Below are 26,545 nucleotides of genomic sequence, written 5' to 3'. Positions count from 1 at the left end.
TGCAAATGCAAAATATTTCAAGCGGTTTGGACTGCAACAGTTTGAACCATATTTGAGTTTAAGTTCACACCTCCTCTATTTACATAGGATCATGGAAAAAAAGTTGTAATGAATATTCAGTTCTACTGTATGCTATGTCCAGTATCTTCACAACATCTTTGTGTATAAATAAATAGTCAAGCAGGTGTAAGGTCAGGTTGTGTTTCCATGGAAAATGTTGTTGTGGCAGAAGTGGGTACAAGTCAGGCTGCCGGCAAATCCTGCAAACCGCAGGGTCACCCTGCCATCTACACAACCTCCGTCATGAGACTGGGTGATTTATTTAAATAACCATTTGTTTATAAAAACTAAATTAAAGCCAATAAGCAACAGCTTGAGGCTAAATAATAATCTGATACAAGCGCATATCTGGACAAAGTGCAAATATTCCATATTTCATGTTAGGCGGCTATTGTGTGTGAATTTGAGTACACACCACATATCCACATATACATGGATTACATATACATTATATATTTAAGACTCACTTAACAAAATGCATTATTAAAAATGAAATATCATGTCCTAGAAATTTTCCGACCGCTTACCGCTTATCAAGTGGCCCCACGTAGGGCTACAACCCTAAGGTTGACAAAATGGTCATTTATACCTGTGTATATTCAAATATATAATTACAACATATTGTGGGCAGTGACTTGTCTTTATTCAACCTCTAAAACTGAACTAATTTGCTAACATATGCATTTTGGTTTCATAAAGTTATTGCTGTACGATTGAGACATCAAAACTTGGCAAATCACTTAAATGGACCTAATGGAAAACAAATGTCTGTCATTTAATTCATTTTTCCCTACGCCTTAGTGCAGTAGTGGGCGCTGTTTCCTGCTTTAGTTTTGCCTCGGGTAAGAGTCATGAGCAGCCCAAGTCATCTTTTCTGAGGAGGTGGTGCATCCACATGGTTCTGAGTCATCAGTCGGCTAATACCGGCCTGACACCGGTCACGAGCAGACGGGGAAGTGCTCACCACGCTTATCAGATAAAGTTTACAGTGCACTGCTGGCAGGGATGTGGAAAACAGGAAGCGATGCCCACGTTTGGATGGGGCTTGAGATTGAGCGACGTGCTCACTAGCGCGGCTAGAGGGCGCCGTCTGTCCTGTGTGGAAACCAAACGTCCGTAAATCAGTCCAAGTAATGTTAACAGGATGTTTTAAGTGTAACCAGCATCACGACGTGAAGAAACACCCTTTATAAACACAACCTAAAAAACAAAAATTAACCCTGTGCTTCCTGTAGCGGATAGTACATAAGCAAAATAAAAAAAAGGACACTTGTGCTTTTTATCTCAATTTATTTATCTTTTAAGAACCAATATGAATTGGGGATGTCTTCAAAATGGGTACAATGATAAAAAACTGACCATATTCTTTCTTTACCACCTCCGTTCCTTCAGAGTAAGGATTTGACAGTTCGATCTAAGGTTCTCTGTTGGTTTCCGTGTCATTTTATGCACAATGTTTTAAGGGACTTGTGTAAAAAAAAAAAATAATAATAATAATAATAAAAATAATAAAATAGAAAAAAAAAAAAAACCCGTTTGGAGGAAAAAGCAGCCGTGAAGTGAACTGGGGGCAAAAAAAATATCTGTTTATCGTAAGGATCAGTATGTGTGGGTGTGTGTGTGTGTGTGTGTGTGTGTTTGTGTGCATGCGACTGCTTCGTGTGAGTGAACATATGAGCTTGTGTGTGTGTGTGTGTGTGTGTGTGTGTGTGTGTGTGTGTGTGTGTGTGTGTGTGTGTGTGTGTGTGTGTGTGTGTGTGTATGCATATATTTATAGGACGGCCAGCAGGGTTTGGTGGGCTTTCTGAGGTGGACCGTTTATTGCACTCCCGCGAGATATTAAAAAATAAAATAAAAAATCAACATGGCTCTAGTGAAGAAAAAAAAATGATAAAAATAAAATAAAAACAAAGAATGGATAACAGAGTGTCCTTCCCCAGCCAAACACTAGACTGCCCTACTAATCATAAACTAGTGAATAAATATAGTGGACATATTCAAAACTAAAAGTAAACCCCTAAACTCAAAGTGACGTAAACCAAGTTTACTGCATTTTCAGTTCAACCTACCGGGAGAGTTTTTTGTGCAGAAAGAAAATTACGCTTCAAACTGTTTTTGTGCTAAAGGTTTAAAAAATATTTTTAAAGTTACATAATCCAGGGCCAATCATAACAATGAGTATTGGTATTTTAAAAAATATATATAATTACATGTTTACATCACCATTGTAAAAGCTCTGTGAATGTATGTGTATGTGTGCGTGCGTGCGTGCGTGGTGGGGGGGGGGCGAGGGGGGGGGGGGAATTCATAATATAAAAACACACACAAAACAAGAATCCCATGATTTAAACCTGAAAAGGGAGGAAAAAAAAACAAAAACGGTGAAGATCAGGATGGAAGGTTGAGAAAAAAACCTGCGGCCTGTGGTTGACCACTAATTTGGGAGGCGGGCCCGTCTGGTGTGCTTTGACCTTTGACCTTCTCGTTGGTTGGTTAGTTTGGCTGGTGGATCCCTACATCTGGATTCTTTCATTCCGTTTTCATTTTTTTTTTTTTTTTTTTTTTTTATCGTTTCGATCGCCGGCTTTCTCCCTCTCTCTCCCTGTGATCAATTAACCATGACTCCGTGTTAACAAATCATCACAATATATTACGGATAGAGCTGGCTCTTCGTTTCGTTCGCCCCTCGTTGGAATCGATTTCCCCCGCTGCGCGGCCGAGTGCCTACTGCACACAGCAGTTGTGGCCGTTGGCATCCTTGAACCGCAGACGCATCTTGGGTCTGTATTTCTCGAGGTAAAGAAGCTGTTTGGAGTTGAAGGCTCCGCGTCTCTTCCTGTGCAGAGGACAGAGGGAAGGAAGGAGGGTTAGTTGGCTGCTCAGTGGGAGCGGGCGTGCTCGACGGGATTCCGCACAAAAAGCCGAAGCCCTAGAAGGCACGGATCAACCAGCCTTGACGTACATTTCCCATGTTGCAAAAGTGATTCTGGAAAATTGTTTGTTATGATTTAAACAACAAACCTAGGGAGAATATCCCTAGGTTTTCAATGATGAATCTTGTTTTTTTAAGGACATTTCACGCACTTTAGCACAAAAGGGGTTATTTTCAAGGTATTCCAGTACTAAAGTTCACTTTCACGAGAGTCATCGAGTGTCGGAGTATTTTTACTTCAGTAAAACAGATTTGTGCGAGTACTTCTTCCACTGGCAGCCTTCAAGTGCTTTCGTGGAGGAACTGGAACTTACTGCCTGATGAACTGCACGGCGTCCTCGTATTTCATCCCGCACTCTATGAGGGCGAGGGCCACCAGGACCGGAGCTCTGAGGGAGAGGAGAGAGACACCAGCGGAGAAGGATGAGGATCAGAAGGAGAGGAATTCAGGGTGAAAGAGAGAAATGAGAGAGTAGAAGAGTTAAATGCCAGGGTTCACGTGGGTTGGAGGTGGGGGGTATAAACCTGGGAAAAGGGCCTGGGAAACCTACAGGGGTGTTTGAGTTCAGCGCCGCCCCATAGGGCGGGCGGGCGGGCGGGCGGGCACGCACGCACGCACACACACACACACACACACACACACACACACACACACACACACACACACACACAGAGAGATAAGTTACAGTAAGAAAACTTTCTCACCAAACAAAGCGGCCCGAGTGAAAAGAAAGAAGGAAAAAGAAAAAGGGGGGAAAAAGAAAACATTTCTCGACAACTAGAAGGGTCGGATCTCAATGCTGACAGAGCACATCCTTATGAGTTTTTTCATTCTTTTGGATTGCAAAGGGGGGGGGGCATGAGGGATGGAACCAGAGAGGGGTGGATGAGAAGGTAAAAGCGTGTGAAAAGGAGACCAAGAGAATGGGCAACGGTGGGCTAACAAACAACAACAACAACAAAAAGGCCAAACAGCACTCTCCAGAGCGGAGCGTGGTGATGCTTCAACTCAGATGGCTGTGGTTATGTGGGGGCGGAGTCTGGGAAGTACAGCTTGAGGAATGCTGCAGCATTGGAATGAAGGCTTTCTTTTATTTTCGGGGGGGGTGTTGCAGTCGGAAGAGTCCTTTTCACACTTTCCAGGGTGCATCACATTTCTGTGATATTAGCAGTTATCAATAAATTAGCAATTTTATCTCTTTGAAATAGAACCACAGTTCAGCCTCAGGCTACACACCACGCCTCAGCATGGCATGGTGTGTAGCTCTCACGGGGCATGGTGGGGATGTGATTGAAGGAAAACGCTTCTTATTTCTTAACCTAGACCTGATTTTTTCAATAATTGGGAGTCGATCTGAGTGATTGGCATCAGAATCCTTTAAGCTGATCCAGTATGGAAAGATGTGCTTCAGCCAACACTGTTTAAAGTTTAAGATTGCCTCCAATACGACTTCCAATGATCGAAAATGATGGTTTAGGTTAAAAAAAATCAAAATAAATAAAAAAGGTATTCTGGGGTGACTGCAAAGCTGCGGGAAATTTAATGGACCTTGGTCTAGACTCCGGAGAATGCCCAGACAAAGAACCACCTCAATGAGAAGCCGGGATTAGACGTGAGGTCATGTTGGTTGGAATCCAACAGGATTGTCAGGCTCACAGTCCAAACAGAACGAAAGCACTAAAGATCTGGAGGGTGTATACAGGCACTAGGGAAGCTTAACTTAGTCTCATAATGTCCGCTGACATGCTTCGAACGAGCCAAGTGATTGGAGTAACGGGTGAATCTTGTGGAGAAGATGACTAATCGGCTGTGGGGCCAGGGGGGTCATGGTCGGGGTCGACTCACCGGCCCAGCCCTGCCACGCAGTGCACGGCGATGCAGCAGCCAGGCTCCTCGCGGAACTTGGTCTTCAGCAGGTTGAGCCAGTCGTCCACAATCTGGGTGGGGGGGGGTGCACCATCGTCAAAGGGCCAGTCCTGAGCGTAGAGAAACAAATATCGTGTGTTGGGATATGGTGTGGAGCCAGGAGGGCCTGTGAGTGCCTTGGCAGGCGGCCTGATCCTGTATCTGTCTGAGCCTCTGCTGACCCAGGAGTCTCTACGGGGGCTCAGCACGTTCCTCCTACGCTCTCCTTGTGTTTGTCACCCGCGGTGTTTGGTTGCCCGTGAAAATAAATGACATGCATCGACGACTTGTAACAAATTGTTTGTGTGTTTGGCCCCCAAGGGAAAGCCGTTTCTCCTTCCCCTTAAGGAACTTGGTAAACCACTGCTAAAAAGCAATGGCTACCAAACACTAGCTAGATCTCAACAGATCTTGTAAGTATGAAAATTCAGTCAAGGAGGAGGTAAATGAAAGTATGTAATTTAAATGTAAATAAAGTTTTACATGGAGGCTGTCTTCTGATGGTTTGGGTTTTGTATTTTGTATTAGGTGTAACCTTTGTTTGATGTAATAACAAATAGTAAAGTATTTACATTGTTGATTAATGTGTGTAGTGTGTTTGAGGATTATAAAAGAACAAGATATTTTATTTGGGTAAATGAAAGATTTTCTTTTCTACATTGTACAATGGATTTTCTTTTTAATCCAGTTTTGACCATGTTGTGCATGTGGTAACTGTAGGAATTTTCATATAAAAGAGTGTGCATGCTCCGACACCCTATGCTGTACAAGGAAAATAAAACACTACTTTTTGCACATTTTACATTCCTACAACACAAGCCTTAGGTGCACATTTCCAGGGTGCACACACAATGCCCTTAAATGTGCTCTGAAATGAGTTTTGGAACAATGATACTTCAGAGGGAACCACTTTGAATTTCCCTCTACTAAAAATATTAGCAGCTAAAAAGAAATGATCCAAGAGTATTTTTATGAGGTGTTTAGTTATACAAACTACTGTGCTATGTACAGTATGAAGGATTTGAAGTGGCCTGTAATAGACTTTTACCCCCCTCCGCTGGATTTATGGAAGAGTTCGTCACACACACACACACACACACACACACACACACACACACACACACACACACACACACACACACACACACACACACACACACACACACACACACACACACACACACACACACACACACACACACACACCAGAATTTTAACTCCGCTTCCCGCAAATCTCACAACCAGCCATCACGATGCTCAAAGTTGTGGTGGGGTTTGAATTCAGTCATCTTGGTTTGGTAAATAATAAAGAGTGGTATGTTTTGACCTGGTATTAGCAATTAGCATTACACCAGGAAATGTAGCTGATAAAATATCACCATAGACATAACACCTGCTTTCATCAGTCAGTCAAACTAAGGAACAGCCAAACAGTCCAAAAAGGTTTTACAACTGCCTGAATCCAAGTCACAATATGAAAGTAGTCACAATAAATTAAATACAATTGAGATGAATATTGACATTGGAAGTGATTTCTACAGGCTTTAAAAGGTTCATTAGAAAGTCACATTCACTTCACTGCAGCCAGTGCTGGTGAGTTAGTCAAGAACAGTCAGGGGTACTGCAGTGTCTCCAATAACTGGGCACAGCAATGCAGCCTCAGATAAGGGCAAAGTATCCTGTGTTACAATAAAATATGCTTTGCTGTAACTTTTGTTTTTTTATTAACACGTTAAATGCCAAACTGCTGGACAAGTATATGACGATGATCCTTTCTGAAACTAAGGGAAATAGTGCTTTGTTGGCAACAACCATCACGCTCAACAGTTGTTTATCCTACTGTTTCACTGTCAAAATATATACACATTGTAACGTTTAACTGGAATTTGAAAATATAAATTACCCCTGGCGGCACAATTGCAGATTGCATGCTTTAGTGTATAATAAGCAGACGAAGCAGCATCTCAGCTAATCCCTTCCCGTTTGCAAACCCATTTTGTGGCCGCCTGCCGGTCAAGCTTAATCGCTCTGTAGTTTCAATTCCCACCTCCTAAAAATGTAACATCTTTGGTCATATTTGCTAGACTGGAACAGATTTGAATGTTTTTATTAGTGGCAACCATTTTGGCGTCTTATTTTGTTTCCTGTGGTGATTCAGATTCCTGTTTATAGACTACTGCCGGGCACCATGACATGTTGAGACCAGCTGGAATTGAAATTTGTTGGTGAGGATAAGCAAATTAAAACTGATTTGCATGCGTATGTGTGTTCATTCTTACCAGGACCTGGATCCCCTCCTTTTCCACCGGAGCCTTGTCATAGGTGGCGTCACAAACTCTCACCAGTGTGTTCACCTCAAACTTTTTCAGTTCCTGGCAACAGAATGAATGAGGCGATGGTTAAAGGAGGAAGTGGTATATTGTAATATTTAAACTTCCGAGAAATACTGCAATGGTAGCATTGTGTTCTATGGCATTGCGATTTTCTCATTATTTAAGTTTAATATTCAAACAAAAAAAAAAGAAAAGAAAAAAAAAAAAAAGAGGCCATGCCTAAGTTCCTGTTAATAACTGAAGCACAGAACTCAATATTATAGTTGCATAGAGCTACAGTATTACCAGATGTGACAAATAATCTCTTGAAAAGCTCTCTTTAGACGTTATGTCATTTTAAGCTATAATCAATTAAGAAGGACACACCTCAGTGAACTTGTTGAGCGTGGCATTGGTAGGGTTGTGGGTGATGAGGAACCTCATGCACTCATAGGCAATCTCGACTGGGGCGGGGCGATTCATGTTGGCGAGACGGCTTAAAAAACAATTACAATACAATATTCTTTACAAAAACGAAGAGGACTGTTTGGCTCAGATGTCAGCAAGGACTTCTAGGTTTCAGTAAAGTAAAAGTAGAAAAAAACAAGGTAAAATAAATAAAAGTGACAAGGAAGGGCCAGGAAGACAACAAGTGCACGACTATGGGATGATGTACAAAGGCGAGGGGGGGGGGGACAAAACAGGTGAACTAGTCCACAGCACTCTGGGATGTAAAAAAAAAAAGAAAAAAAAAAAGAAAAATGTAAAAAAAATAAAATAAAAAAACAAAAAAAAAAAAGAAAGAAAATATACAAAAGAAAAAAAAATATGAAAAGAAAAAAAAAAAAAAGAAAGAAAATATACAAAAGAAAAAAAAATATGAAAAGAAAAAAAAAAAAAAGAAAGAAAATATACAAAAGAAAAAAAAATATGAAAAAAAAAAAAAAAGAAAGAAAGAAAAAAAAAAAAAAAAAAAAAAAAAAAAAAAAAGATGGGGGAGACTATCCAGGAGTCATCCGATCAGTTTACCCCATTCAGGAGAGCTGTTTGTGATTGGCTGTTGGAGAAGAAAGCGGAAAGCAAAGATTTCTCTTGATCGGCGGTCAGGCCGAGGACTACGCGGTATCCCAACGGGGCCTTTTCAGAAGAGTCAGTTTTCCAGCGTGCCGGTGGTCAGGGGGGCTTCTGGGCTGCGTAGTCCCTCGGGGGGCGGCCGATTCACTTGTCCACGAAGGCGAGGTGCTGAGCCTGGCAGAATTCTCCGCTGACACTCACAAACGCCATAAAGGTACGGCCCCAATCAACACGGAAACACTGCAGAGGGAGACAGGTTAAAGAGAAAGGTTAGAGATAGATTTCCAGTAAAATTCTACTTTGTCTATTCCATACTAGGTGACTGTCAGCCAAAATCAATGCAGTCAACAAAACAAATCAAGTTATCGTGCCATCTATAATTCTTAGGTGGAGCTGTCACATTACATCATCGTCTAAGCCAGTAAATGGCTCTTCTTTACTAGTACTGTGGATGTGTGTTATAACCTTACACTGTGATATTGGCAATGTCCTGATCACGTTGGACCTATTCCTAAGGAACTCCTAGATCTCATGGGAGAACTTCTGAAGATATTTCCAAGAGCGTGCAATATCACGAACAATAGTCTGCAGACCTGGACATGTTGTAGAAAACATATTGGGGAAACCGGGCAGTGCGACAGAAAGCTTTTCTCCAGTCATCTCTCAGGGGAGTTGACCCTGCTTCGACTATACTTCTGGGTTACATCACCCTGTCAGAACACCCGACACCCGTCACCAAAATGGAGAGAAGGGGCAACAGACAACATTAAAAAAAAAAAAAAAAAAAAAAAAAAAAAGACACACAGACACACAAACAAGCCTCTAAAAAGGGTGCCTTGAAAATCCTGTAGCGTCTGGTCTATAACTGGCCAGAGGGCAGTCAGTCATCGTGTGCCAAGACCTCGACAGTCTAAACCCGGCCGCCGCAAACTGGCTGGAACCGTCTCGGGGCAGCGGGGAAGGAGGGCGGGGGTGAGGGAGGGTGGGAGGTAGGGGAGTGTTTGAGGGAGGAGGCTATCACCAGGCAGACACATGTGAGGTAGGACTGAGAGGTGGGGGTGGAGATGCAAGCGGATTGGACTTGAACACCGTGTCACAGGCGGTAGTCACAAGTTGAGGATTACAGGGTGGGCGAGGCTTCAAACGGCCAAAGCATTTCAGACTCCCACGCTCCACACTTTCACCTTTCAGAATATGAGGATCCCTCGGCATGTCCGCGTACGACCCCTTGTACTTCTCAAAAGGTGTTCACCTTTTTTTTTTTAAGCCACAGTAAGAAAATTTGCAGGAACACTTTTAGGACAAGATTCAAGTGTGACTTGAAAAGTGGCAACATGTTGCTCCGACATCAGATCAATCGTGATCAAAGAGAACACTTTGTGGCCATTTCCTTGGAACAATGGCGTGCGCCACAAAGTTTTAGGAATGAGTGATTAATTGCGTATTACTCTGGGACGATTCAAAATGGCAAAGTACTTGTGTCACTAAAGACAAAAACGTTTGCTGTACATTTGGATTAGTGAACAAAATGTAAGCGAGTTGAGCACTGCATTACGTACAATTGCCCATGCCCAGTTGCTAATACTCATTGCTGGTAAATTATAGCAAAACTGGCAAGCTTCCAATACGGCATGATGACAGCCAATGACAGCATCTTATTTGCATAATTTCAGTCCCTCAGTCATATTCTGTTGTCTGCTATAAGTACAGTTCTGATCTTATGAGAATCTGTACAGACAGTGAAAAAGTGTTTTTGGTGCATCACTCGCAAAAACCATGGCTGTTCCTCATTTTCTAAGCAGCACAGACTCTTATTTTCCTCTTGTGCCACTGTCACTTATTCTCTTTGTGAGTGCCAACCACAGACTGTATTATCAAACGGAGGCCTCCACCCACTCCCTTGGCTTTCCTTTCCACCTCCCTCCCTTTCCCTCGCTCTGTCTTTTATACCAGTGCAGCAGCTACCGAGGCCACTCATCAAAACGACTCGGTGTGGAGAGGGCCAAGACGGTATGTAACGCCTTTAATTACCACCTCTGTGATGTGCTGAACACGAGACGTCACCTTTACACACACACAGAGATTGAAGCTCCTGCTGAAAAGGCGAGCAGGGAGAAGACATAAAAGGCAAAGCAGCCTCGTTGTCATCGGCTTCTAATCCTCCAGAAGAGATGGAGACGGAGGGGCATAAGGGGCTGTTAACAGGTGCTATTCACTTGTTGAGCCTCACATAGAAGAAAGGGGAGAAAATACACTAGGGGGAGATGAAAGGAAGCAAGAAAAGAACAGAGCCAGAATAACTTAAAACCCGATGCAATGACAGCTCGGCTAGATGGATAAACTGATGTGTTATACAGTCAACAGTGGGGCTAAATAAAGAAAAAACTTGAACGACAGGACAAACACTGGAGTACGTTGTAGGTTTCTGAGTTCGGAAGGTCATTGGAAGTGGGCGAGTGTGCGTAGCGACCGGTTAAGCAGCATTAGCATAATAACCTGTGCAGTCAGCAGAAAGCTAAGCTATTGGGCTACGAGTCCTAGTGTCCCAAATTTCCTTTGACTACTAGTTGCAAACACGCTGCTGTGACTTGCCGGCAGTTCTTGCCAGCCAAGTTGGTGTTCGCCCCTTCACCATGGTAAATTAAATTAGAGTTGCCAAGCACTGACACTGCACAATAAAAAGGTTAAAAGGTACATTAAACGTAGAGTGTAATGCATTTTACCAACAGTCAACTTCATCTACAATCAAGGAATGATTATGATTAATAGGAACGTTATTTGATTCATAGAAGCAGTTTAATTCCAAATCTGATGATTCTTCATGCATTTCCACTTTGGCAAGCGGTGTACACAGGCGATCCAATTATTCCCCATTGCCACCATTAGCTTTGAAAAGCAGCAATTAGACAACCAATTTCAGGAACACGACTTTTAAGAATATTGAGTGAAAAAAGCCAAAGAAAATAGTGGTACACGTCTATCGGAGAATGGTGTAGCCTCTGTGCAGTTTAACAGGGGTTTGAAAGGTCATATGGTAAGCTATATCACAATGCTTAAGCCTACATGGACGCTGAGATTTCCTGTTTTTGTAGATATGGGTATGTTATACACTAACCCAGGCAACATGAATAGATGTACCCTTGAGATTCCGTGAAATGACTAAAGTTGCATACAGCCGTGTGTGTGTGTGTTCTAAACTGGGAGAAGGGTCAATAAGTGAACACCAAGGCCTCGGCGTTGGCCCAGAGAGAGTTCCCTCTGTGCCCTACTCTGCCTCACGTGGTCCCCTGACGAGGCGCTATGATAGTGCCGAGAGGCTGGAGGGAGGGGGAAGCGTGAGAGCTGATAGGGAGAGCCTCCCCGATCAGCCGGCCTCCCCCAGAAATCTCCCACACAGCGGCTACACACAGAGGGAAGGAGGAGACAGAGAAAGAGAAGGAGGAGAGGGTTGGAGAGCATGTGAGAGCAGAGGCATGGGGTATGGGTAGGTGATAGACTTGCGGTATATCTTCGAACAAGAGGAACACAAGAACATAAGCATTTGATAAAGACGTGCAGGAGGAAAGCCGGCTAATCCAAGAAGTGTGCAGCATGACATTTCATGTCATTCCAGCGTGGCAGAACAGACGGCCATGCGTGGCCCGATACCAACAACTTAAATGCGTCAAAGAAGCCAATACAGTCAGCGATTAACTGAACCTCTGTCAATTGGAGCCTCGATTCTCATGTTCACAAGTTAACCGCTTGTATCCTTCTAAAAAGGGATTGAGGACGGCCACACTATGGTGGCACCTGGTGTTACAATACAGCCAAAACCATCCAGAAATACACCCAAAGTTATTTAGTAAATAGATAAAATACTGCTAAGGAGAGCTGTCACAATTGTTGAGGCAATTAATTTAACTCGTCCCAATTGAACTCATCCCCAAAAAACGTCCTCTAAATTAAGATGTAATATGAGGACCAGAATGGTCCTCATAGTTATGTCTCATTAAAATGAACTGTGGTGCGCTTGCAACTTTGCAAAAAAGGTCTAATAAATGTATTTGTTTGAGGAGCACAAAAAACTTATATAGGAAGCATCTGATACGGGACGTTTAAAGCTAGGGCCTGAGTTGTGGTAGGCCAGGGTAGTCGCGCTGTAGAATCGTAGTGGTCATCGAAATGCGCGTGTGAGGGAAAGACTTAAATCTGTCTCTATAGGATCCCAATCGGCCAGGTCAAGATTCAAACATGGTTGATTTTATCGGGCCAAGTCTTTCCAAAATCTTTTACAGTGTAATCAAAGCCTCAAATCACAATGGCAATTTTCAACAGCCAATGAGATTGTGTGCATGCACGATGGTGAAGCCAAAGAAAGCGCCAAGTGTGGCCTTAGAAATAGAGGTGCCACTTGTGGAATTGTGGCAGACTCATTCATGTATGACAGCACTGCATACTCGCTGCACAAACAACCACAGCAGCAAGCAGGCATCCATGTTTGTTTTCATGTCAAAATACTGCAAGATATTTTGCCTCTCACAAGAATCTCAAGGGAAGATAAGATTCTCGGGAGTGCTGGAGTAACACTAAACTCTGTCCATCTGTTCGCCGTCTTTAGATTTGTGCTTCTCAAAGACAGCAGTTATGTGTGTGTGCAGAATAATCTGCAAATGTCAGTCATTAAATGTGCCTTGCTCAATAATTCCATTGTAGTTCACAATTGGGGGAAAAAAAAAAAAAAAAAAAAAAAAAAGACGTCATGTGGCCGCAGGAGGTTGCCCTGTAATGTACTTCATCAAGATGGAAGCCCATGATGGTGGGAGCAACTTTTACAGGGCCATAAGAAAGAAAAACTCCTTAACCCTCCAGATCTCCTTGGGGTGTCATTTCCCACCTGCTGTTAGACAACTATTAAGTGTGTGAATCATGAGAAAAGATTAGCAGGATTGTGAAGTGCTCATATGAACACTGCTGCGCTCTAATCCAGCCTTATATCCTATGATTTGGCCTACAAATCCAGTTGAGCTCCTGGCACCAAATCAGAAAAGAGCATAAAAATGGATTTTGTTTACCACAGAAGAAACTCAGTTATGGCAGTGGAATGATTGTTTTTGTACACTGGAAAAAGTCATGAAATGCATAATTTCCCATGGTCCCAGGTGCTAGTACTGATGTGAGACACCAACACTTTGTCTGAATCCATCTTTTTTGCTCCCACTGGTTCAGATGTTCGTCTTGTGTCCAGCGCTGTCTGGTGGTCTTGGCGTGTATCTGGATCTCGGGCTGCTGTTTTGTCTGGAGTTAAGTTGGACGTGACCAAACTGTGCCGCTTTGGTGCAGCTGAAAGGATTATTTACTGTGTGGGGACAAAGCCAAGATGCAGGGCAGTTTTTGCCATGTCTGGTTGGATGGATGTTTGGAGACTGTGGGAGGAAGGGGGCACTTTCCTTATAACCTAGTGATACAGTGCTTTGTTCGGGAAGAGAGGATCTGCAGAGGCCACTGCCGACAGATCCATCTGATGGTTACACAAATAATGAGCATGCACCTTACTCCATATGTGTAACGTTGTCTCTAGCAAAATACACCCAAGCCCATTGAAATTGATTGAATGTCCCATGTGAAGCCAAGGTGTCAAGGCATTCCTCTCAAATTATCTGATAGTATGAGCATTGACCAGGACTTGCTAGCTAGACAAGGTCAAATCACCAGCAACTGTTATTATAGCAAGGGAATAGGGGAAATGTAAGAATACACCCAGTGGTGAGCCCCAGAATCCACCAGTTGGGAGTGGCACAGAGCCAGGGGCTGAGAGCCAAATGTCAGTGTGGCACCAGAGAGGGTTCTCCTCATTCCTATGGCCTTTATGAGTGTTAAACAGTTAACAGATAATGGATCAGCAAGGAAAGGGCCAAGAGGGGAAGGAAATGCGATGGAGTAAAATGTGGATGAGTAATGGGCTTGCAAGTGAAAATCCAAAAAGGAAAGCAACTCTGGAAAAAATAAAGAAATAAATAAATCAGAATGCACAAGCAAAATGCAAACAGAGCAGGAGACTGAACAAAAGCCAAGTAACATTGAGAGAAGTGAATTGCTAAGGAGAGACCGTAGAACTTAGATAACGCATTGTCCCACACCTGCTCCAAGCCCCAGCTGCTTTCTCTCTGTGACGTCAATACTGTGAGGCCAGCCAGATGGATCAAACTTTTAAGTTGTGGCCGTCTTTATATTGATACACCTAATGGAAAGGAGCATATTTTTCAGTAGATAATACAGTTAAAATACGCTCACATGCAATAGAGGATAAAAGCAGTTTATTTGCCCCTGGGGTCAGAGTACAAGATAGAAGAGCCTCTGCGTGGGGCATGTTAACAGGTCACCGTTGCAATGGGCAAACAATTCACACCCACAAATGAGTGAGCACCACAACAGTTAGGTTTGCAGCAATACTTCAACAAACAACACACAAGAGTTACAATCAAACACCTTCTTCCCCACATGAGTCTCCTTGCAAGTTATGATCCTCAATGTCAGACAAGCGACTGAAAGTCCAGGCATGTCCAGGCAAGATGTGTGCAGAGTATGGCAAGCTCAAAACACAAACCAGTAAAACTAGTTGAGAGCTGAAACTTGCTGTGCCTCTTAAAGGCTTCAGTCCCTGACGATTTTCATATCGGAGCATTGTGCTGAACGCAATGCTCTGTCAGGCAGCCTTCCACTTTGTTTACCGAATTCCTTAGAGCTGGCAATTAGTGGGAGGGCTCCAAGAGGCCTCAAGGATTCTTGAATTGCAGCTAGTCATTTCAGACGGCACAGGTGCAACTTTAATCAAGGGTCTTATGAGATTGCTTACCTTACCACAATAAGAGTACAGGAGGACACTTAAGGTGAAAAGGTAAATAACCTTTGTGTTGAAGACACATAACGATGAGCCACAACAGTAAGACCACTGACAGGTTAAGTGAATAACATTCAGGGACTTTCCTGGCTCAAAAAAAGGCTTAGGTCGTAACTTTGCGTGACAGCGACTGGTCCGGTGGTCGGTCAGGCGTACCTGCCACTGTCAACTCTATGTGCCGTCTCTGTACATTTATATTTGGAATGAAAGTTCAGGTCTTTAAGAGACCACTACAATGTATTATTGAGGTGTATAAAAAATTAAATGCGTGACAAACATTAGAAATTGGAACATTGTAAATATTTATTGAAAGATGTGTAAACTGAAACAGCTTTAAAGTGCCACTAAAACAATATCAAGTGCCATAATTAAAAAGCGAGTAGCTTTAAAACAGGAAATAAATATTAGCGCTTAGTTGTGACCACGGAAAATTTACTTTAATAATGACATCAGATGTCACATCCAGTGGCCGAGAATTTGAACCTCCTAACTTTGTTTGCACTATAAAACATTTTAACAAGGCCCCTGAAGTATGGGTGCAACAGATCACAAAACTCACAATTTGGATCGCATTGTGCTTTTGAGTTACGGATCGGATCATTTTTCGGATCAGCAAAAACATAAATACAAATTATAGAATAAATAACTAAATAAAGAACTAAATAAAAAACTAAATAAATAAAAGGGCGGGGGGGGGGGCAAATATATTTTTGCTTTCCATGTAATCTGTAAAAACACTTAAAGGAACGTTTGCCCCTGGTCTTTAATGGAAACAACATTTAAAATGTGAAACGTTTAAGTAAAATTAAAATGATACCTTCTTCCTTTAAACGTGGTAGCGAATGAAAGAATATTTTTAGATTCGCCCCAAGTAAATGAATTTGATTCCAGTATGTTGTATAATTTCACACATTTATAACAATTTTTATGAAAATCGGTTTAGAATTAAGTGAATTACAGTCGATTTTGTAGAGAAGTCTGCATCTCTCAATACACTGTCTTGTTTACTAGCGGCTCTTGACCGCTCCAATACGGCGGTCGAGCAGACGCATTGCAGCGACATTTGCGTCACGACATTTCGCAAAGTAGCAGCAACATAGGGCGACGTACTGCAAACCAATCACTGCGCTTTAGAGTAGAACACAAGGCACATCTTATCTTCTTTTCACTGCAACTCTGCATCTGGATTTATGGAATTATTACTTAAAGTAACAGCTGCAATAAAACCCTATTTCACTATTATGGTTACATTTTGCAATTGATCCGCGGTTCACATGTAATCACCAGGTGTCATGACATTTCACTGCATATATGTATGACCGTATGTATATGTATGTGACAAATAATCTCTTGAACTTGAACTTGAACATGCGAGCCCAACTGTGTGGGGGTGGGGGGACCCGTACAGATTATGGATCAACTAAGTTCCGCCATACCTCCACCTCATCCAGAGCCTCATCCACCTGCTCTTGCACGTCATGCTACTGCTCAGACCTGACTGGCTGGCTGGAATTATAGGTTATTTACCACACATGAAATCCATGATCTCGCCTTTTCTCTTGTCCATGATCTGTGAATGCACAAGAACAACCGCCTATTTAAACAGTCTTTTGGTAGCTAATTCATTCATTTATTATTGTTGGTGGCAGTTACTCACTCATTTTATTTTCTTTGTTTGACATTGAATGTTATTTTATGACATTTGTAATGATCCAGCATAACATGCTGAACTAGCCAGGCTATTTAAATGGCTAAATCACATTTATTAGGGGGACTACAAATGTATGGAGCCCCTTAGGTAGGGTTGCCACCCATCCCTTGTAATACGGGATTGTCCTGTATTGGAAAATAAAATTCACTGTCCCTTACCGAATCAATAAGGGACATGATTTGTCCTGTATTTTCACTGTATTTTTTTTAGGCATACACTATGTTCTCACCTGCTTGGAATGACATGAGAAATAATAATACCCAAAGAGTTTCACAAGACATAGCAGAGAAGCATTAAATCAGAATGACAGGGAAGTTGTTTGTCCCTCTAAGTGATCATTGCCCTGGTTACGGAGACTCAAGACGCGCAGTATTTAAAAATGTCGGCGAACACCTCCAGCTCAAGTCTACCCGTAAAAAGAAAGAGGCTGTCCAAATACAGATCTGAACCACGGAACCAGGGGTGGGTCAGTCTTGTCAGTCTTAACAGACCAAACCATTTTACCCATGTCTATGATCTGATGTTTTAATGCTTAATATAATTGATGCAACTGTGCTTCACTCTTATTGACTATTTATTTTCCTTACATTCATGTTGAGTAGCAGAGAGGACTTTGAAATTGAAGCACAAATTGGTGCATAAAAATTCATCAGAATGCAGGAATGAAGTGTTATTGCGTTCTCTCAAAAGAAAAAGATTTTTTTCCAAACTGAGGGGAAAAAATTAATTGCGTGAATCACCCGTCAATTTTTTTTAACCTTACCTATGTCCCGTGAAAAAAAACAACTTAGGTTGAGCCCAAAAGTCTGTCCCTCGCTGACTTGTATGAACGCTCGTCTCTCCTACTTATGCGGTCTTGTCGTGTGTTCCTCCCCAGCTCTGAAAGGTCGAGCTACATAACGATAGTCTAGTGGCACCTGCTGGTGGGATGACCAAATTGCAGCAAAAAAATGTGTGGACAATTTTTAAGCATTTGATATGGGTTTTTCTTGCCCTTCTCCTAGAAGGCATAGGTGGAGTGAAGAAAAGCTTTAGGGTGGATGCCTAAGGCTTTTCAATGCAGGAAAAACCAAGACATTGCTCATCTCATTGGCACCTGTCAAGGGTGGGATACATTTGGCAGCAAGTGAACAGTCAGTTCTTGAAGTTGGAAGCAGGAAAAACACAAGGATCTGAATGACTTTGACAAGGGCCAAATTGTGATGGCTAGACAACTAGGTCAGAGCATCTCCAAAACATCAGGTTTCGTGTGGTGTTGCCGGTATGCAGTGGCTAGAACCTACCTGAATGGTCCAAGGAAGGACAACCGGTGAAAGGCGACAGGGTCATGGGCACCCATGGGCTCATTGATGCATGTTGGAAGCGACAGCGAGCCCTTCTGGTCCAATACCATAGAAGAGCTACTGAAGCAGAAGTTGCTGAAAAAGGTAATGCTGGCTATGATAGGTGTCAGAACACACGGCGCATTGCCGATTGCTGTGTATGGGCTGCGTAACCGCAGACGGATTAGAGTGCCTATGCTGACCCCTGTCCACCGCCGAAAGCATGTAAAATGGGCATGTGAGCATTAGAACTGGACCATGGAACAATGGGAGAATGGCCTGGTCTGATGAATCATGTTTTCTTTTACATCATGTGTGACACCAGACACCTTCAGAGATCTTGTGGAGTCCATGCCTCGAATGTTGTGGCTGATCAGCGTATACCGACGTATACTGATCAGTGTATATCGATTAGCCACAATCGGCCTTAGCCTCAATCAGATTTCGATTGGGGGAATTTGGAGGCCAAGTCAACACCTACACCTTGAAGCCTTTGACATGTTCCTCAAACCATTCCTGAACAATTTTTGAAATGTGGCAGGGCACATTATCCTGCTGAAAGAGGCCACTGCCATTAGGGAATAGCGTTGCCATGAAGGGGTGTACTTGGGCGGCAACAATGTTTAAGTAGGTGGTATGCATCAAAGTAACATCCATATGAATGCCAGGGCCAAAGCTGTCACAGCAGAACATTGTCCAGAGCCTCACACTGCCTCTGCCGGCTTGCCTTCTTCCCATAGCGCACCCTGGTGCCGTGTCTTCCAAGTAAACGACACGCACACACATCCGGCCATCCACATGATGGAAAAGGAAATGTGATTCAACAGACCAAGCCACCTTTTTTCATTGCTCCATTTCTGACACTAAACGTGCAAATGAAATGCGCTTTCAACATGCTCAGATCCTTTCCTGCTTCCAACACATCAACTTCAAGAACTGCCTGTTCACTTGCTGCCTAATATATCCCACCCTTGACAGATGCCATTGGACAAGATGGATCTATCACTTCACCTGTTCGTGTTTTTTTTTAATGTTGTGGCTGACACACACACACACACACACACACACACACACACACACACACACACACACACACACACACACACACACACACACACACACACACACACACACACACACACACACACACACACACACACACACACACACACACACACAGTTTTAATAGTCACAGTTTTTCCGCACTACCGATATCAGCTGTGCTTCCTCGCTCTCTTCTCTGACAGGGAGTTGACAGACACCGCTGCAGCGCCCACATAGCCCCGCCTCCTCTCACTCATCTCTGTCTTCATGTGTTCTTCATCTCATTCGCTCCGGTTTGTTATGGTGTTAGCTCTGCATCCAAATTTGAAAGTAAACAGCAGGAGTGCTGTTTGGAAATAATTTGCATGAATTTGCACGAATTTGAATGAAGTCTTTTTCTCTCCTCCAGAAAGCGCCGCACTATGCGTGCATTCGCGTGCAGTTTTCCTGCGTATTTATTTTAGATCTATTTATTCTTGTGTTTTTCACACTTGTACGAAACAAATTTTACGCACAACTGAGTTAAGGGACTGTCCAGTTCTGCCCCATTACAAACAAAATCTCTGTCCTGTGCCGCCTCACACCATCTTCCCGTTACTATGGGACTTAATTTAGTCAAAAAGTGTTTTTGTGTAAATACGTTACTTTTATATAAGAAATCCTGCACTTCTGTAATTGGGAGAATCTCTAGCTCCTGACCAGGCTTTAATATCACGCTGTTTATTTTTATTCCCCCCACCCCATTGTTTATGATAATTTATATTTCATTCTTTTTTTTTTTTTTTTATAACCAAGTTTAGTTTTTTGATAAGCTGTTGACAATTTAGTTGATACATTTTTTTTTTTACATAAGATAAGTACACAGCAGACACAATGTAGACAATAAATGAAATAAATGTTCATTTAAGTTCAGCAATTTTGTGTCTAATTTGATATTAAGTTATACATATAAACATTTTTATAAAAAAAAAAAAAAAAAAACGACATGATATCAGCATTATATATCGGCCATCACCCATTCTGCTCTCTAAATATTGGCAATTAAAAAAGCCCCATATGAGTCGACCACTAGTAAGTATGTATATTTATGTATTAGAGCCCAACCGATGCCAGACTTTTTGGTCCAATGTGGATCCCGATTTTAGAGAGTCCTAGCGCACCGATTGCAGATGTTTTGATCGATATTTTGTCAAAAGAAGTGCAAAATGTTCTTATCGATTTGAAAAACGTATTTTATTAAAGTTTCTATATTTGAGAACATTTAACTTATAGGCGGGAAAAAAACCCCACAATGAACTGACCTTTTCTTTTGCTCTCCCTTTTGACCATGAACTACGCAATCACGTTACATTCTGTTGGTATCTGGTTTGAGTATTGCAGAATTTTCTAGAGTACAAGTACATGAGGACAGAACGATTTGGGGAAAAAAAAAAAATGAATAGCCATTTTTTTTAGACCAATATTGCGATTGAATATGCAATTTCTTTTAAGCTATTTATCTTCTGTATTATTCACTAAACAAAAGCAATAAATCATTCTATAGTATGACCAACACAATATTGGCTCCCCTACCCACCAATATACGCATTTACTTAATTCCTGAGGTCTGCCCATCAGCATTGCACGTTTTTTCCCGAACCCACTTTGACGGTTTCCAAGCACGGTGGTACCTTGACTTACGACTGTAATTTTTTCTATAAGAACGGTCGTATGCTAAAAAAGTCGTATGCCAAAGCAATTTTTCCCATATAAATTATGAAATCATGAAGGGTGAAAATAAACAAAATACCCAGCACAAACACAGTAAATATGAAAAAATATCGATAAGCCACGAACCACGTGCACACACGATGTAGGTCGCCCGCTGACTGACTTCTGACTGGCCGTCGACGCGCCAACTGCAAATTTACACGGTCATATCTTGGAGCAGTTGGTCGCAAGTCGATACAAATTTTCGCGACTATCGCTACTCGTATCTTGGATTAGTAGTAAGTACATGACGTCGTAAGTCGAGGTACCACTGTATCACGATGAAGCAAACCTACACGGAGTATAGGTACCTGGGAAACAGTGTCAACAAAGTGGTTTAGCTGACACTTTAACACAACGCAAGAGTTATGTTAAAATACAGCCTACTAAGGATTTCCTAAAAACCCACAGAAAGGAGCGCACGCACCTGCATCTAATAGGCTACCTTTGTTTGCTCCCAGTAGATGGCAGCCAATCTTGTGGTCATGTGGGGAAGTTGTTATTCTGGCTTGCCCCCTACATGAAGTGGATTGAAGAAGGAGGTGAGAATGTTTCGTTGAACAGAAACTCTCCCAACACGAACACAGCAATGTCCACTTATCATACAGCTTTGCAGTCTGAGTGAGCGCAGATAAACAATGTGCCGATCAAAGACCTCAAATAGCGCCCACAAGGAGGCCACGGGGGACAAGAGACAATCATTCTTTAGAGAGGACTAAAAGAGCCCAGCCCTCTGTACCTTAGAAAAGGGAAGAGGAAAACAATCGTACGGACAAAAGCTAGACTGTGTTGACTGCGTTCAGCACCCTTCAAAACTGAAAAAGGGGCTGATCAAGTTGTCAGGTGCCACAGATATTTCACTAACATTTAAGTAAGCCAAAATGTTAGTGTTAGGTATGGTTAAGTTATTTGACAAAAAGTTGTTTTTGGTATGTAACCAAGTGTAACCATTGCACCTTGTGCGAGGCCCTTGCCAAGATTCCAAAATGTCAGGAAATAGGGATGGGCATGGTTAGTCGACTTATCGATTAATCGACTCGGGCAGTGACGTTGATTGACTATTTTCTATCGACTACTGATTATAAAATTTCTTTTTGTACTACTTTTACGCCCAGACTCTAATAAGTGTAGCACACAGAAGAACGTACCTGTATGAGAGAATGACAGCAGCGAGAGAGAGCGAAGTGTAGCGTCATTTTACCCAGTTACCCAGGAGAAAGTAGAGTGCTCATTGTGTGCGATGAAGATGTTTTACCATGGTTTTACTACTGTGATAAGGAGCCATTTGCAACTTCAGCACCAAAGTATTTAACTAAAGGACAAAGATGGCGAACAAAAGAAATTATGTTAACATTTTAAATCATATGAAAGTATGACTGATTCCACTACAGCCAAACGCAAATGTGATAACAGCCGAAAACAGCATCTCACTCAGCTAATTGCTAAAATGGTTTCTGGGGATAGGCTACCATTAAGTTTCGTGGAGGGAGCTAGCAGGCTTTCGTAGGTGAATGGAATTTGTTGAACCGCAAAACTCTGTGCCATCACCAAAGATGATAACCAGCTGAATTGAGAAACAGTACGAGGAAGCAGCTACATTACTTAAGGTGAATTTGATTGATGCCAAGAGTGTAGCCATCACGACCGATGCATGGACTTCTCATGCAGCAGAATCTTATGTGACGGTTACATGTCATTACCTGGATCAGTGGGACATGAGGAGTGCTGTAATCCAGACTCTAAGCACAGATGAACGGCACACGGCGGAAAATCTAGCCGCTAGCCTCGGAGACGTCGCTGGTGAGTGGGTGAGTTCACGACAATGCAAGGAACATAACTCTTGCAAATGAACGCCTTGTGGATGAATGGGAGCGTGTTGTTACACACACACACACACACACACACTTAAAGTCGGCTTGAAAATTCCCAACATGACTTGTGTAGCTGTATGCAGTGGAATGGTTTCCTACTTCCATCACTGCACTGTGGCCACAGCTGTGTTGAAGAGAAAACAAGAGCAACCGAGTTTACCTCTGCATAAACTGATCCAGTGCTGTCGTACTAGATGGAACTCGGAATGTGACATGATGGATCGTTGCACAAACAAAGCTTGGCAATAACAGCTGCAATATCAGACCGAACTGTTACAAAACTCAGTGACGCTCAAACCTAGGAACTGATAGAGTGCTTGCAAACAATAAAGGGCACGTTACCAGTACTTTGATCACTTACGTAAGTGCGCCACTACAGCTCTCTACAGTGAGACAAATGTCTCCATTTCCTTGGTGGACTCTGACAAACAGCCTTCTGAGTCGTCTTCTAATCACCCGGCCAGGAGATTCTCCAAGCGTGCCCAAGTTCAAACAGACAATGGCAGCTTCCCTCGGCCAGCCCATTGACACTGCAAATCCATTAAGTGGAATGCAAAAAGGCACTGTTTTTTTAAATAAATGTCAACCTAGGCTACTTTGAGCACACACACACACACACACACACACATTAATGTTAGGTAACAAACAATCATTTGTGTGTTTTATACAGGCAAAACGGCCCTGATTGCCTTTGTATTAGATTCGAGACACAAGCATCTGTGCTCCGTGAACCAGCCAGAATTACGTCTTGGCATTCAAGAAAAGATTGTACAACAGAGTTGAACGCCAGCGGAGAAGCAGCTAATGCTGCTGCTGACATGATGGAAGATAGCGAGGAGGCAGGGGTTGACCTGCAAAAACCATGGCAATGAGTGCTTTATTTGGGAAGGATTACAGTGCGGAGGATGCCGACCAAGACAAAATGGATCAGTACTTTAACAAGCCATGCATCTCACCTGATGATAATCTCGTGTTATGGTGGCTAAACAACAAATCCCGTTTCAAGCATCTCTGCGTCCTTGCGAGGCAGTTCCTTGCCATACATGCCACCTCTGTTCCAGCAGAGAGGGCTTTTTCAACTGCTGTTGTCAACAGGCTGCGGATGCGCCTATCCACAAAACACGTTGACATGCTGTTTTTTCTTTAGAGGAACAAATCTGCCAAGACTGATTTTCGTTTTGTCATCTTCGCTAAGACTTATTTTTGTTTTGTAACTATAGCACTTATTGCCTATTTGGAAAAAGTATGTATTATTTCATATAGCATGGCACCTCTAATACTTATTTTCATGTTGTCACCATAGAGTCCAGTCACATTAAATCACTGTAAATAATGTTATTTTTTGTAGTTTAATAAATCATTTCACATAATTTCATACTTAAAATAAATGCTTAGCCATACAAGGCAAACTTTTCCACACTGCTGCAAGTCTGTCGCTTCTCCTCTACCATGTCTGTGTCCACTCTGTACATCATTCTCTAATCAGACTTGTTTCCTAATTCTACTCATATTCCTGCACCATGTTCAGTTTAACATTATCTTTGATATCACAATCCAAATCATATCCATAACGTTGGCTACTCTTGTGGCACGTGTACCCATGCCTACCGGCACTTCTCACAAGCTGCCGGTACTCTGTTCTGCCCCCTCAAGTGGACATATCAAGTGGAATATATAATTTTATTGAATCAGAGTGCACTTTTTCTTTAAATGATTGGAACGCACAAGCTGAGAGCTCTGTCAGCTCGAGCTGCAGCTCCCACTTTGGCACCTGGCCTATTTGGAAAAATAAAATAATCATTTAAAATAGCACCTGTTCTATGTCATAGTCCATATCAGGAATGCAGTTCACTTTCAATAAAAAATAAAAATAAAACAGGCGTATTTGCTGTTCAAATTAAGTGTCAGTATAGGCCTCAGTGTTTCCGTTATCCAGTAATTGTCGGTTTTGGACTAGGAAAATTTGTCCGACATATTTAAATCTCTACGGTCATAATGTCTGGTGAAAACAAATCCCTCCAAGCACAATTTGAATTAGTGCTGGGTGACTCATTTTGATAAAAAAGAATTAGGCGGATCTGTTTATTTCCGTGCTCGGCAAGTTGCAACGGAAAGACAATCAGTTTGGACGATCTAAAGCTGACCGTTAACCCCTGACCGATCACTTTTGTCGATATAAAACTAACCCCCGCCCCCTCCTCAAAGGAGGGGGCAGGGGTTGCACATGTAAACACAATACACATATGGAGACGCAACCGCAGCATCTAGATCTCTGAGGAGAAACGGAAAGATGATGTGTAGTGGACACATATCCATAGTTTGGCAGGTTTTTTTGGGGGATATTTATGTTCCGACCCAAAACACTGTAAATATTTATTGTGTAAAATATGAAGACGGACAACACTAATTTTAGTAGTTATTTAGACCTACTTGCCATATTTATTTTGTTTCTGATTTGATCGAAGTTTTCTTTCAGTGAAATGTTAATAAAAGCGGCTGCACTTGTTACTTATTGTTCAAATGGAAATTACTTGATTTCAAGTAGTAAAATGCACAATTTTTATTTATTTATTTTTAAAATGGCGTTAACTGGTGGATTCTATTTAGAATATTGAATAAAAAATATTATACATCTACATGCCTTGATTACATTTTCTATATAGCCTGCTTATCAATTGATTTTAAGCTCAATAAACAGATAATAATTGACGGAATCACTGTTTGTACGGGAAATTGAAATCTTCCAGGACACCATGACCGGCACCAATTTTTCCGAACGGAAACTCTGACAAGCCTGCGGGACTGAAAAAGGGTGCAGCTATACCAAAGAAGTTTGATCATTGATTTGGTCCCAGGACTAAGCAATTTAAACATTCTCCTGAAATGTTTGAATGGATCACTAAATGACTGTTGGTGATCATTCACACAGAATATCCATGGACATATGGCTCCCCTTTCAAATATGTCAATGAAGGAAATTCTACTTAAATGCAATATTACAATAATTTACTAAATCGAGCCACAATGTTAATAAGTCCTTTTGTCGGTGGGCTACACAGCTCTACAGAGAACTAGCAATTTCTTCGATTTGGCAATTTTTACCATAAGCGTTACAGCAGGACATTTGTATATTATTGGTTCTGATTTGGTATAAATGCTTAGATAGCATTAACCATTCCTCATTCCAAATATTAGACTTTTAGCTTCAAAATAATAATTTAGCTGCAAAGCTCAATCAATTTAAGGCATAATTCTAACAATAGCGAATGTTGTTGATTTGTGTTCAGTTCTCTACCAGGATAAGGGGCTTAACAAGCCTGGATGTGTTGGCTTCAAACTTTTAACTCAATGAAAATTCAGTGCAGCCCTATCTGAGGCTCATCTTTTCATTGGTGTGGTAGCCAAAGTGTTGCCATATTTCACTTTGGGTGGTCTCTTTAACTATAAATTGCACTTGACTGGCCAATCTGAGCTTTTTTGCCAATCGTTCTGCACGCAGTATCACACTGTTAACAAGCCACAACCACCGTTTGTCACTCAGTAATGACCATTTGCACTTTTTATTTCACAATAAGCATCTTTTCATCACTCAACTCTGGTTTGATAGTGTGTTCAATTCTGACAAGTTATTCCTCAATTTCATATTCTGGAATGAAGTGTCATAAATATAAGAATAAAAATACT

The 26,545-nt window shown here is 42.0% G+C and overlaps 1 protein-coding gene across 2 annotated transcripts in view; it reads right to left on the bottom strand.

Annotated features, from left to right (window-relative positions):
- Positions 1 to 1,336: 1,336 nt before the first annotated feature.
- ptp4a2b (protein tyrosine phosphatase 4A2b) overlaps positions 1,337 to 26,545 on the bottom strand; it is a 32,278-nt gene continuing 7,069 nt past the window's right edge. For both annotated transcript variants that reach the window (XM_080007734.1, XM_080007735.1), the window contains 6 exons: positions 8,240 to 8,524; positions 7,598 to 7,706; positions 7,178 to 7,270; positions 4,839 to 4,969; positions 3,307 to 3,381; positions 1,337 to 2,896 (listed from right to left, as the gene is read on the bottom strand). In XM_080007734.1, the coding sequence (XP_079863860.1) occupies positions 2,785 to 2,896; positions 3,307 to 3,381; positions 4,839 to 4,969; positions 7,178 to 7,270; positions 7,598 to 7,706; positions 8,240 to 8,244 (525 nt within the window). In that variant the 5' untranslated portion in view covers positions 8,245 to 8,524 and the 3' untranslated portion in view covers positions 1,337 to 2,784. The remainder of the gene's footprint in view (positions 2,897 to 3,306; positions 3,382 to 4,838; positions 4,970 to 7,177; positions 7,271 to 7,597; positions 7,707 to 8,239; positions 8,525 to 26,545) is intronic.

Source organism: Zeus faber (genome assembly GCF_960531495.2).
Source record: "Zeus faber genome assembly, chromosome: 1".
Lineage (NCBI taxonomy): Eukaryota > Metazoa > Chordata > Actinopteri > Zeiformes > Zeidae > Zeus > Zeus faber.
The sequence above is the reverse complement of the archived record's forward strand: the minus strand, read 5'-3'. Positions and strand labels throughout refer to the sequence as shown.